The sequence below is a fragment of the Gekko japonicus genome, unplaced genomic scaffold, assembly GCF_001447785.1.
Source record: "Gekko japonicus isolate JY-2015 unplaced genomic scaffold, Gekko_japonicus_V1.1 scaffold47, whole genome shotgun sequence".
Taxonomy (NCBI): domain Eukaryota; kingdom Metazoa; phylum Chordata; class Lepidosauria; order Squamata; family Gekkonidae; genus Gekko; species Gekko japonicus.
The window spans coordinates 2,419,947-2,434,267 of NW_015165235.1; the positions used below are offsets into that span (position 1 = coordinate 2,419,947).

The 14,321-nt window shown below is 43.1% G+C and overlaps 1 protein-coding gene across 1 annotated transcript in view; it reads right to left on the bottom strand.

Moving 5' to 3' along the window:
* The window catches only part of TMEM67 (transmembrane protein 67), a 39,829-nt gene that overhangs the window by 7,529 nt on the left and 17,979 nt on the right, over window positions 1-14,321 (bottom strand). The window contains exons 15-20 of the mRNA XM_015409824.1: window positions 12,473-12,578; window positions 11,276-11,332; window positions 11,083-11,181; window positions 5,208-5,307; window positions 1,833-1,972; window positions 609-749 (exon numbers count right to left, since the gene is read on the bottom strand). Of these exons, the coding sequence (XP_015265310.1) occupies window positions 609-749; window positions 1,833-1,972; window positions 5,208-5,307; window positions 11,083-11,181; window positions 11,276-11,332; window positions 12,473-12,578 (643 nt within the window). The remainder of the gene's footprint in view (window positions 1-608; window positions 750-1,832; window positions 1,973-5,207; window positions 5,308-11,082; window positions 11,182-11,275; window positions 11,333-12,472; window positions 12,579-14,321) is intronic.

A 14,321-nucleotide genomic window follows, 5' to 3' on the forward strand; every position in this document is an offset into this window, starting at 1 on the left:
CATCTGTCTCTCCTCTGTGAGGGAGATCTGCATCTTCCCCCCCCCCATGTCTACCAATCCAAAGCAGTCCAGTGGCACCTTTAAGACCAAGTTTTATTCAGGCACAAGTTTTTCCTCCTCTGCTAGGACAGATCTGCACCCCCCCCCATAGCTAGCAATCCAAAACAGTCCAGTGGAGCCTGAGCAGTGGGTGTTGCCTTCTGACACACTTCCAGTGATGTCAGGGGGTGTGGCCTTCTGACACACTTCCGGTGATGTCAGGGGGTGTGGCATATGCTAATATGTTATGCTAATGAGCTCCTGCACCTCTTTTTCTACGAAAAGACCCCTGTACAGATGTATAACTGATCTAGAAATGCCTCTCCCCAGTTTTGCTGCTCTGGGATCCTCTCTGAGAAACTCTGAAAATGTACAAGGTAAGCAGGTTAGTAGTTCTCCCTTCCTCTAATATCTTCTATCTGGACCAAGTGTGAAGGTCACTGTCATACAGAAAACAAAACAAGACACAAACTAACTGCAATGCACTGATAATCTATAACCAGTAAAACAACTGGTCGATATGTACAGTTTGTAATAGCAGAATACACAGGGATGATGTAAAACTCTACCTGTATTATGGCAATGACTAGCCAGAGGACAGCAGTCACACCAAATCTTAGTATCCGGCTCCAAGGGGCTATGTAACTTTCAGGGCTCCTACTAAGACTGGAAGAAGAATCCATTAAAGCCAGGTTTGAGAACCCCACAATCTGAAAGGTTAATTTCAAAACGATTCATTAGTGATTTGCATTAGCAAATATTCTATACATTCTTTGGATTACCGACTTTAGCTGTTTTTATGAATACCTCAAAGTCCAAACCCTAGAAATTGTCAGGCTTTATCAATATCCATTGTTTTTCAAATTAAAAAAAAAAAGTCCTGCAATCATGATGCAGATGTACACGATTAGATTGGATAAGCCAAAAGAGAACTTCAAAGAGCCAAGTCAGAATATTTTCATAAACGTCATAATAATTTTCTTTAATTCACAAAAAACCCTCTAGCAAAAATTAGCACCAGGACAAGATAATTTTAGTGCTGGAACTTAAAGGTTAGACAATTCAGATGAATCAACACTGATTGCAGTTCCTGCTCTGTGATGTCAAGTACTCCACTAAGCAGTTTGCTTTGCTTCCAGCTTCACAAATATTAGTTGACAGCAAATGGTCCTTATGGAAACTTAAATCAAAAGGGAACCAATATTAGTAATAGCTAGAAGATTACACAGAAATATCAGCAGTGTGGAAATTCCGTATCTTGCTTAAGGACAAATGCCTAAGACAACAAAAGTCCTCACTTCTCTGTCGTAATGTATTAAGTAGCCATTTTATTTTCGTTCACTTGAGTTAGAAAGCTAGAACAGACACAAAATACAGATCCCGTATCTTGCTTAAGGACAAATGCCTAACACAACAAAAGTCCTCACTTGTCTGTTGTAATGTATTGAGTAGCCATTTTATTTTCATTCACTTGAGTTAGAAAGCTAGAACACAGACACAAAATACAGATGAGCATAATACATTTAAGCCAATACCACAACTTGATTCCATTACAAAACTGATGTCTAGCTATTTGCCTTTAACATGTAATTCCTTATATGTATGTGCATGCACTATACACATACAACTGAACAGTGGGAGTCTTTAATGAAAATACAAACACTATGACATATAGTGAAATCACAAATGCACTTTATCATCAGCCGCCCCCCCCCCCCCCCCAGGTCAGTTCACCTATTTCAAACTTGGAAAGTTACCTATGTATTACAGTTGCTATGAAATCTGAAAATTACCTCTAAAAAGAAGAGAACAGCTAGCACTTGAAAGAGAGGGTTTATTTTCCTGATGGTCTGAATTTCATTCCATTCATTTGCTATAAAATATGTTCTCCATATGCTGACAGGTGTGGAGGTACTCTTTATGCCATTTTCTCCTGTGGAGAAGAACAGGTCATACAAGTAAAGAATTGCAAGGGAGTGGAAATCCCATTCTTTCAATGCCCCCTCTGGCTTGTACCCCCACCTGTCTGCTGCTTCTCCCAGCTTCTTGCCATCCCACCTAGTCACCCGATTTGGGTTCCCTTCCACCTGCCTGTTTAGCCATGCACTCGCCCCACCTCTACATCCCAACATTGTGACACTGGAGGGAGAAGAAGCACCTAGGTTGGGTAGGAAAGCCAGAAACAGTGTAGTAAGCAAAAGGGCAAGTGGGGGAAGCAATCTCACCTGCCCCCTTTTTGCCACCAGTTTGTGTGCCCGAAACCTGGCACTGTTTTAGAAATTGTTGCTTGTAATAGTTACGGTCAGTTTTACCCAAATTCTTCCCTTGCCAGTCTTCTATGGGGCCTCCCTTGCACCTATTTTTTTAATTTGCTGGGGGCCATACTTGGCTATTAGGTATCTGAGAGAAGGGTACCCCATGAGGACTTGCAAAGGGAGGGGGGAATCCATTCCCTCTGCTTCCTTTCCTATTGCTCTGCCTAATCACCTGCTTTCCCCCATCCTCTCCTCTTCCCCCTGATTGCACATTTTCTTCCCCCTTCCCTTCCCACCTAACTAGCAGGTCCCCTCAGTGGTTCTTTAACACTCTTTTTTCACAGTTTTATTTATAGGGCATTGGTGTATGTGCAAATTATGTTGAAGATTTTAGCCCCCTATTTTTGGGGAGGAGGAAGGTAAGTTTTCCCCAAACCTGGGAATTATCCCTGATTTGCAGAAACATATACCTGAGCCCCAGGTGCTTCCCTTTTTTGATCTACACTGGAGGGTAACCATTTGCAATTAGATATTTATTTAACTTTTATCCCGCCCTCCCTGCCACAGCAGGCTCAGGGCGGCTCACAACAAATTACACTAAATAAAACAATTTATTAAATAAAATTACAAGAAGTCTAAAAACAGTACATAAAGTGCTAGCAGTGATGTTGTAAAATGGTGAGAATCTGACAGTCAGTTAAGTGCATGGTCTGGGTCTTGTCAGCGGTGCACAGGCTATTCAGTCAATATAATATCGATGTCAGTGATATTATTGTTGTTGATGGTATTGCTGTTGATAGTACTGGGACCAGGGCCTTGGACGAATGGGAGCGCCTCTAATTGAAAGCCTGGTGGAAGAGCTCCGTTTGACAGGTCCTATGGAACTGTAAAAGGTCCTGTAGGGCCCTGATGCCTTCCGGGAGCTCATTCCACCAGTGTGGAGCCGCCAGTGAGAAGGCCCTGGCCCTCGTTACTGAAAGCCTGGCTTCTCTGGGGCCTGGAAGAACCAGGCGATTTTGGGAACCAGATCTTAGTGCTCTCTGGGGAGCCTATGGAGAAAGGCGGTCCCTTAGGTAAGTAGGTCCCTAGCCATATAGGGCTTTAACTGGCTAGAGAGCCAGTTTGGTGTAGTGGTTAAGTGCGCGGACTCTAATCTGGGAGAACCGGGTTTGATTCCCCACTCCTCCACTTGCACCTGCTGGAATGTGTTCCCGCACAGGGAGACCCAACAACACATGGCTGCCGCATTCTGCACCAGCTGCAGCTTCTGAACTTGGGACAAGGGCAGCCCCATGTAGAGGGCATTACAGTAATCCAAACTCGAGGTGACCATTGCATGGATCACTGACGTTAGGTCATTGCGTTCGAGGAAGGGAACCAACTGCTTAATCAGCTGAAGATGGTAAAAGGCTGACTTTGCAGTGGCTGCTACTTGGGCTTCCATTGTAACGGAGGCACCCAAGGGCACTCCCAAACTCCTAACCTCTGGCGCTGGCACCAACGGCACCCAATCATAGGTCGGAAGTGGTATCCCTACCCCCAGACTGCTCCGACTCAGGCATAGGACCGCCGTCTTCATCGGATTCAATTTCAGCTGGCTCAGTCTAAGCCAACCAGCCATGGCTTGCAATGCCAGGTCCAGATCTTCCGGACTGGAGTCTGACTGGCCGCCCAACAACAGATAGAGCTGGGTGTCATCCACATATTGGTGACACCCTAGCCCATACCTTCGGGCAATCTGGGCAAGGAGATGCATGTGGATGTTAAATAACATTGGGGAAAGCACCGCCCCTTGGGGCACTCTGCAGACAAGGGGGTACCTTTGTGACAGCTGTTCCCCTACTGCCACCCTTTGTCCCCTGGAGGAATGAAGAGAGCCACTGCAAGGCAGACCCCTGGATCCCAGTGTTGGTGAGGCGGTGGGTCAGTACTTGGTGGTCGACTGTGTCAAACGTTGCCGACAGGTCTAACAACACCAGCACCACAGAACCGCTTCGATCCAGATGCCTCTGAAGGCTGTCAGTGAGGGTGACCAGTGCCGTCTATGTCCCATGGCCTGGTCGGAAACCGAACTGGAAGGGGTCTAATACGGAGACATCATCCAAAAAACCCTGTAGCTGGGCCGCCACCGCCCTCTCAATTAGTTTGCCCAAAGATTGCGAAGGCCTTAATCTTTAGTATCAACAACACATTCAAAGCCTGAATATGAAAAATATTTGTTTCTAAGGGCCGCTTCACACACTACAGAATAGGTATGTCCACATCAATAACTTGTTGTGTACTTATTTTTTCTCATAATGTGAGAAATTGGCTATACAACTTTTCTTTGCTAGCACCAAAATATGTACCTCTGTGATGTGGGCAATTATGGCTTGTTCCTGTGGTGTAGGCATGGTGGGGAAAAGATGTGTAGTTGTCTCATGACCACCAAAGCAAGTATACACTAAGGGTACAGTCCAGCTGAAGGAAAGCCCCCTGATTTCCATGAAAGATAAGCAAATACGGCTTTAAAGCACTCTCTTCCATTCAAATCAATTGGAGTTAATTACCTTTGGCTGCTTTGTGTCCTAAATATTCATTTGTACTATAGGATACAGCAAGTCTTAAACAATAAAATTTTGTATGTGAAGCTGTCAGAGACAGGGATTCCTATACCTGTTAAAATGTTACTTAGGAAAAACCATTTCTGGCTCCTACCTAGAGCATGGTGAAATGGCTATACCTAGATCTTTACTAGCACAAGTAGTAAATCACCACTATATTTCACTAGTGTCGTAGTTAATGGAGCGAACAAAGCAAAAACTGTGAATTACTTTCTTTTAAGTTGTACATCATAAAAATAACATATCATTTAGAAATAAATATACAATCATTTAGCTGCACTGCCTATGCAAAAAGGGTGTTTTCACATACCTTCAACTGCTTTAAGAACTTTTCCTTTAGGACGCTCCCAATCAATAAAGAAGATATCTATCGTAAATTGGGTAACAAGCATGTGCAAAAATTGTACCACCTAAGGAAATCAGTAATGAAAAAAACTGCACTGCCTATGCAAAAAGGGTGTTTTCACATACCTTCAACTGCTTTAAGAACTTTTCCTTTAGGACGCTCCCAATCAATAAAGAAGATATCTATCGTAAATTGGGTAACAAGCATGTGCAAAAATTGTACCACCTAAGGAAATCAGTAATGAAAAAAACCCAACCTTAATTAGCACTTAAGGAAAGCAAGTCAACTTGTAAGAAACGCCCCCCCCCCATGCTTAGGCAAGTCCAAAATGGTGGCCAAGGTCTCATAATGCTCCATTGCAAAATATCCTATTTTCTCTTAAAGGTGTAATGTTTACATAAGCATGCAGGAATATCTAACTTTATGATGTATGTTTTAAAACCTTTTCACTTTATTATTTATTTTCTGGGGGTTTTTTCTGCAAAAAAAATCGTCTTAGTTTGTACACCTCCCAAAAAAAAGATTGTTTGATTTACTGGAGGAGGAGAGGAGAAGAGTTCTTTAGACATATCAGTTACTTTTCCATTAAGTTCATACTTCATTTTAAATCAAGTTAATTAAAAAAATGAATTTATAGCTGAAATTTTAAAATTCAGATTTAAATTTAAAAAGCCACATACTTTTTATCTGGTCTGCAGAGATTAAAGCAGATGTTCTCATTTAAATGGATGCAACAGACACTTTAAAGGGGAGAATCCATGGGACACGCAACATGATTCTTTAACAAGGTAGGAGGAGGGATTCTGATTTTGCAGGGAGAGGAATTTTTTCTTGACAGCACTGGTTTTGGAGAAAAGATTCTAGTCCCCAGAAACTCTATGACGATTTGCCTAAGCCCTAGTTGCTCTAGCAAGATGGTACAGATTCTCCCTTTCTACAAAATGTTGTACTGGGTATTAGATACATGTTTATTTAATGTTCTTATATGTCTGTCTTTCTCCTGAGCATCTCAGGACCCAAGGTGGGCAACAACAGATATAAAAACAATTTAACAAAATAAATATTCAAGCTAATCTAAAAAGTCTTATGTCCTAAGCAATAGGATATTTCACCTATGTCCAAGCTCAGACTGCTCCCAAAACTATCCAAAATGGCTGTTTTTCTACCTCACTGGAAAGCCCCTCAAGGACGTCCTTCTTCACCCAAAGAGTGATTAACACTTGGAATTCACTGCCACAGGAAGTGGTGGGTGCTACAAGCATGGATGGCTTCAAAAGGGAATTAGATAAGCATATGGAGCAGAGGTCCATCAGTGGCTATTAGCCACAAGGTATAGCTAGGGGCTCTGGGGCAAGTGATGCTCTGTCTTCTTGGTGCTTGGGGGGGGGGGGGTCAACAGGGGGGGGGCTTCTAATGTCCTGGCCCCACTGGTGGACCTCCTGATGGCACTGTTATTTCTGGCCACTGTGTGACACAGAGTGTTGGACTGGATGGGCCTTTGGCCTGATCCAACATTGGCGTCTCTTATGTTCTTATGTACTCAACATATTGTTTCTCAGCTTCATTGACTGACCCAAAGTTTTAACACTATAAATGGAGACACATTTTCCTCTCTTAATCTGAAGTCATGGAGTATTAACATTGATTTTTTGCCAGATTTGCTTTTTAAAACTATGCTTTTGACTGATGGAAACATGTTGCTAGGTCTGCAGCAAAAGCTTGAAGGGGGGGGGCAGTTGAAACAAAACATTGTTCCTGTATTCATGACATCCGAAATCCCTTTGCAGTGATCTAAAATGCTGTTTCTACATCTAAAGATTGTTTCTGTATGAGTCTCAAACAAGAAACAGCTATTCTTGTGTATTAATTTGCTCTGGTGGGAATTTGCCTTATAATCATCCAAACACATTGAATGTGGATGCTAAAATGAGCGACGGGCTTCTTTCCATCTTCATTTGTTGCTCTTGAGCAGGTGAACAGCCTGTATTCCAAGCAAAAACATTCAGGAGGTGATAGCAGTGGTGAGTGGGACTTAAAACTTTGTCCAGAAATTCCTCTGTTTGTGTTGGTTTAATAAACTTCTGTTTAAATTTTGCTGTGAACCAATATGACTGCCTACTTTGTGTTCATGGCTTTACAGCACCTATTTTGTTCCTTTGACATTGCTCAGATGGTTTGCTCAAACAGGAGCCTTCCTGTTAAGTAAAGCTTAATGGCAGCTTAGTGATAGTCCCGCACCCCTCCCTGAGAGATGTTTGATAGTATTAATGGGACATTAGCTTTTTAAGAAATTCCTCTGATGTTGTTCCTAATGAGGAACACCCAAATTTGACTCACTGTTTGCTTTTGGCAAAGATCAGTAGCAGCCCGGAAGGAAGGAAGGAAGGAAGGACGGATGGACGGACGGACACTGGGTGGGGAGCTCTGCAGAACTGAGGAAGAGTTGATAGTCTTCCTGCACAATGGTGCCATTAGGGCTGGACTTCAGACAACAAGTCCAAGGCCTGAAGTTACAGGCTCTGCAGGGGAGCCAAAAACATGCTGTAGCTTCACATTTAGGAGGGGCTCCCATAAAACCATTAAGTCCATACTCTAAATGTATCTAACTACTGTAGTGAGAGTGCCTCAGTGCTTATGGCAAATCTTAAGAAGTTCAGCTGCAAGCTTAGCTGACAGACAACTTTCTAGAATTTTCCATGATGGTACTTACTTTCTTTCTTTTTTAATAATCCCCTGGAGGGGGGTGTTTTATTGTTTTTTTCCAAAATGCTACAAACTACAACCAAAAATTAGGGAGGAAAAACTACAACTAGGGAGAAAGAAAAGCAAACCACTAATAACTAAATCCCCAAGAATAGGAGATCATAACATACAGCTTATATACTTGTTATTCTTAATCACTAGTATTACGGTACTTTGAACTTAGTCGATTATGCTAAATCATTTGTCTTTTTACCCATCAATCTATCTGTTTAATGAAACCCCCAGAGCATCCCATAGTTAATATATATTTTTCAGGCACAAATCAGAGTCCTTTAGCCTTATTTTGTCTTATCTCTTCTAATCCTCAGTTTATATGGACTTTTGGGGGCTTCCGCCCCCCTTTTCGGAAGGAGAGTCCTTGTCAGAAGACGCCAAGCCCAACTCGCCATCGGATTTGCTTTTTTCTTCTTCTTCCTTGTCCTCCGCTGGTTCCCCCAGCTGTACTCTCAGGAACTCACGTGCTTTAAACACAGAGTCAATCTTTTCTTTTTTGTCGTGGAGTTTGAAAATGACGCCTTCAGGAATTAAATCTTTGTATTTCTTTCTCTTCTGTCTTATCTCAAATGGGATATCTTTTAAAATCCTGATGTTGTTGTCCCCGATTCTCAAGGGTGTTCCAGTAGTTGCTTTCAAGATAGAGTCTCTCACGTGTCTCTTCGAGAATCTGACTACTATCTCCCCAGGCAGACTATTTTTCTTGATGTATGAGGAATAGGACCTGTAGACCACATCCATCTCGCTGTAAAGATATTCTGCTTTCAAATCAGTTACTGGGGCTAATGCTTCACTTAGTAATTGCTTCAGATTCTCTCCTTTTAATTCTGGTACCCCTTGGAACCGTAGGACCAGATTTGCTTTCTCCATCTGCAGCTGTAAAAGTTGTGATTCTTCCGCAGCTTGTTTCATTTCCAGCTTTTGCACCTTTTCCTTAACTCTTTTAGTATTGGCGTCCACTTCCTTCACCTTCTCAGCCATTTGCTCCGTTACTTTTAAAGACTCAGTCAGTTGGAGCTGCTGAGACGCCATACTTTGGCTTATTGTTGACAGTTGTTGCTTAATATTAGTCATCTCATCCAGCAGAGGGCGCAAGAAATCTGCCAACATTTTTGAAAGCTCAGCGGCCTCTTCCGTTCGAGGACTACCCACTAGTTTCGCTTTCAAAAGTTTTTCTTTCTCTGGTTTCTTCCCCGCCATCTTTTGGGATTTGTTTACTTATCGCGTTGCTAAAGTCTCTGAAATTCGCCCTTACGCTTAACCACGCTCTGGTAAGTCTCGTAAAACAAATTTGAATGCTCATTCTTCTGCTCCCCCCTCTTTATTTTGTGCTTTCGTTCATGCGTTTGGGAGACGCCCCTCCCCCGTTCGCTTTTCGTCGCTCCGTGGGGGGGTAGCTTTCTTTTTGACTTCTCATGCTCGCTTTAACCCGATTCACAGTTCGTTGTCGGCCATTCGGCCACGCTCGGCATCGTTTACTTCGCTCGATCTCCGACGCTTGTCCCGGTCAGCGGCTCTAAGTCCATTTGGACACTCAGCGGCAGGACCGTCGGGGCGGAGGAGCGCCTCAATTCTCCGGCATCGTGCCAGCGAAGAGGTCGCCCCTCAAAAGCCCCATGGCTAGGAGCCGTTTGCCAAGGCTCCGGGGGGGGGGCGCGCGATTCGTTGCGCCCTCTCCTACACGCTGGTGTGCAGATTACATCCCCGGGAGGTCCGGGAGATGCGTCTGCCTGCGTGTCGCCATTAACTGGATGAGTTTCAAATAACTTTTGAACTTGGTGTGGCATACAAAAGTTTCCTATGCTTTCATTGGTGCTTTTATGTAATAAGTCGCAACGAGGACTTACCCGCAGCAGCCTTCGCAGCTTCAGGGCTGGGGAGCACAGGAAGAGATAGCCATCTGGTCCATTGGCTGGCTGCATGGTCTCGTACCTGGGGCAAGGACCAGCAGGGGCAGTGGAAAGCTTACATCTGGGGGGAGGGGGGAGCTGCAGGCGGTACAGGGAGCTCCTCCTTCCTGCCCTCCCCTATTTAACTGGCTGCCACTGAGCGCCTGCTGTCAGCTTTTCATAGCTTTCCCCTCCCACCTTCCCTGTGCCTTGTTTGTTAAGCTCCGTGCTTCAGGTTTGTGCTTCAGTTATGTGTTATTCAATTGCCACAGCTTTTTGGTGGTTTAAGCATTGGAGTGGATCCTTTTGGAGGGAGGAAGTACCTGTGTGCCTGCCTCCCCCAGTTTTGGGACTCCCTTAAGGGGTCTTAGGGTGGAGCCAATTCAGCAACATGGCCAGTCGGGGGCTGTTGGTGGGGCTCTCACCACGAGGTGGCAGGAAAGTAAGCAGCAGTGTTCCCTCTAAGCTGAGTTAGTGTGAGCTAGCTCACAGTTTTTTTGCCTCCAGCTCACACATTTTTGTCTTAGCTCAGCAAGGATGGCTTCAGAGCAAACTAATTTATGCAGTAGCCAAATTGCTTGCTCACAACTTTAATGCCAGTAGCCCACAAAGTAGAATTTTTGCTCACAATACTCCACAGCTTAGAGGGAGCATTTGGCACCCATGTGGATCCTGGAGGTTGCCACTCTACAGGTTTCACCCTCAGCAGGCAGGCAGGCTGGGGTTAACTGAGCAGCAGGTGGGTTGCCTGATTCCACAATCTGCCCCCATGCTGCACCAGTGCTCCTACAGTGCAATGAATAAAGTTGTGGCCTTTGATTTTCCAAGAAACTTTTGGCTATGTGTACTTATTCTTTGATGGCACTCCCTCTTTAGCCCTGGGCACGCAAAATGCATGGATTTCATAGTCTGCAAAGATACTGCAGTCAAGTGAACTGTATGGTATAAGAGAGACATTTGATCGACTGTTGGTTTTTGTGTTTTCAGTGGGATGCTTCCATTTTTTGTTTCTTCTTCATGTACTTTGCCAACAGTGAATCCTACTGAACTCAGTGAACAAAACACTATTCAGACTGGGCTGTTAGACTAGGCTATATGGCACTAAACCAACCTTTATATTGCAGAAAATGGCAGAGGATCTACATTTTAAACAACATATTATATAATTCCCTACAATTCACACTGACTCATACCTGCAAATCAATCATAGGACTCCCTATACGCCTCTTCCAGCCAGCAGTCTTGAGAAGGGACCATAAAACTGCCAACCCACCTAGAACACCCAGTGCTATCTACAAGGAAAGATGAACAAAGAGTTATGCTACCTCACCTACAGAAATCAGCACCAAATTTTAATAAACTAAATATGGTGGAGAGGCAACTTACATCGGTCTGACTGCGAGCCTCTGACTGGTTCATTTCGTAGTTGACTGAGAAGGAAACCTGAAGAGTATTTATTTTAGAACAGGCATTCAATACATCAACTTTACTGGAATATTACAGGAAACCTTAAATTACAGTTCATTCAATGTAAACAATGAAATTAAGTGTACATTTCCGGATGCTAATCTAAAACTGAGATTTTTTAAAAAAAAATTAGCACAAGAACTAGATAGTACAAGAACTTGAAAACTGGGATGTGACCAGGAAAAAATCTGTGGTCTTGAGACCATAGCTGTGAACCTATCTGATGTTAATAATTATAACAGAGTAAGGACAACAGGGGTGCTGGCAAAATCCACTGTGTGAAAAGTACAGGAAGGGGGGATCGAAATTTCTGAGGCCCCGGGGGGGGGGAATGCCTCACTTGGTCATCTTTAAAAAGGGGTGTGTGTGAAAGTATCACTCATGGCACTGTGGTCTCTCTCAGTGGCCTATTCACAGGGCTCTTCAGCAACCCTGGCTCTGAGACTAGGTCAGTTGCCACATGAGGGCTTAGAGTTTGAAAATCACAAGATTATTTACCTGGTAGCTGACTGAACTTCATTTGAATCGTTAAGAATTACTTCTATTATAATTTGTGGATGAAGAAAACAAAAACATTGAATTATGGTATGAGACAGACTCTGTCTACAGGAGCCTCTGCCTGGATGCTTACCATTCCAGGATGATTGACCACTCACAACCTAAGAAGGCTCTAGTGGCATTTTCTTGGGATACACAGACCCATCCTGACCCTATTATTTAATTGTAAGCTTTTAGAAAACAAGATCTTACACTCTATAACCAATATTTTCATGGTTACACACCTTACTCTTGTTACGTTCTTACCATGTTTACATAACCATAAATATCGCCTGGAGCAAACATGCAGTCATTTTGTATGGGCTGACATTAGAGGACCACAGTTAAGCAAGAGGTTCGTTTTAGTTCACTATACTTCAACCGTTACAAATTGTCGAGTGCACCTTTTCAGTAAATTCTGGATTCTGTAAAATCAGTCACATTATTTTATTACAACCTGAAAAGCAATTGTTCACTGTCTGCTAATCTCACATTGCATAACTTATTTTATACAACAAGCTGGCTGAGTTTCTGTTAAATGAGGCTCCAAGTCAATGTAAGAGTTACATAAGAACTCACCACCACATTCTGAGTACTAGGATTTTGGATGAGAACATCGCTGTAGGAAACTGCAATGAGAGGGGGGTAGATGGCTCCTCTCTGAGTGTTAGGCACAAGACGAATACTGCAGAAAAATATTCAACACAATAGCTGTGAATAAGTATTAGAAAACTAGACACTAAACATAACCCCAAACCCTATGGCTACCATAGATTTGTGTGAGAGAGAAAGTGGAGAATGTCCACATGATGAATATGAAATTATATTTTGATCTATTTAAATTTTACTTAATTTCATTACACAGATTATGTCAAGTAACAGTCGGTTGATCTATTTAAATTTTACTTAATTTCAATACAATCACAGGTTATGTCAATTAACAGTCAGCAACACAAAAGAAAATATGTGCATACATTAAGACAAAGAAATTTTGATTTTCTGCTTCTGAACTTCGTGAACAGTGAGAATATTTCTTGACGCCATCTCCCACTGTCAAAAAGGAAAGCCGCTGCACACTGTGTATATGGAGGGAGGGGGAGGCCACAAGAGCCACAGGTGGGCCTTGCACAGCCGCAGGCCCGGTGGCTTCTGCTTCCCCAGGCTGGAATCCGATAAAAAGGCAGGCCCAGCTGAGAGGGAAGAGGACGGACTGCAAGGAAAGGAGGCTGCCAAAGGAGAAGCAAAGACAGATCTGCAAGAAAGGACAGGTTTGGGACTGGAGTCCAAGAGGATCAGGCAGCAGAGAGCAAGGACAGGCAGAGCTGGGAAAGGCAAGGCCAGCAGGCAGGCTTCAAGCCTAGGGAAGCGAATGCAGACCCAAATTAAAGGGACAGCAGTCTTTGCCCGTATGCGTAACAAGAGTAAATAAAGGGCTCAAGGCAGCTGATAAGGATGGGCAATAAGGGGATCACTGTATAAGTCCTAAGGTATCGTTGAGCACAATCATATCATTCAGTTTTAAAAGCAGCTTAGCTCTTCAAAAATGACAGCTGCAGCAAAACAGACTTCCTAAGAAACCTCAGCTGCACAAGGGGGTATCCATATTTAATTTACTTTTTTGGGTTGTGGTTATCATTTATACAGCACTTTTAATGTGTAAAGTACCTTGCAAATCTTCACTTAATCTCTCTAGGACTGAAATAGTGCCTTGTCTAAATGTAACCGAGTAACTATATACTTGAGCAGGAATTAGAATCCCTACTTTTCATACTGAAGTCCAAGAGTCTCTGAATTACGAATGCCACTATTCTAGGCAAAATCATGTATACTCTCCTGATTGCAGTGGAACAAATGCGACTGTACACTAGCCTGTGGCCACTACCTCTGTGAACTTTATTCTATATAAACACTAGCATTTCTCGTCATGAAAAAGGAAAAAGAAAAAAATTACTATGGTGGAAAAACTTCCTAGATGGTGAGAACATTTGCCCTTTCAACTACCATGTTTTCTAATACTGATCAAAAACTTAAGGTGCTAATGCGTTTTTTTTAACACGTGAGAGGATGGCGTCAGAATGAGAATTACTGCAAAAAGCTGCCAAGCTCACAAAAATAATACGAAAGCTTATTAATTACATTCTAAGTGATGTTCTTCTATTTTGCAAGATAGTTCTAATATATTCCTCAATATACCCCTTAACTGTTGCTAAGTCTTGGTACAGACATTTATATAGCCTATCAGGAACTGGGCACCTATTATACTCAGAGGTTAAGACGCTGAGCTGCAGATCAGAAGGTCTGTAGTTCGGCAGTTCGAGACCCTAGTGCCGTGTGATGGAGTGAGCTCCCGTCTCTGGCCCCAGCTCCTGCCAACCGAGCAGTTTGAAAGCAAGAAATTGCAAGTAGATAAATAGGTACCACTTTGGAG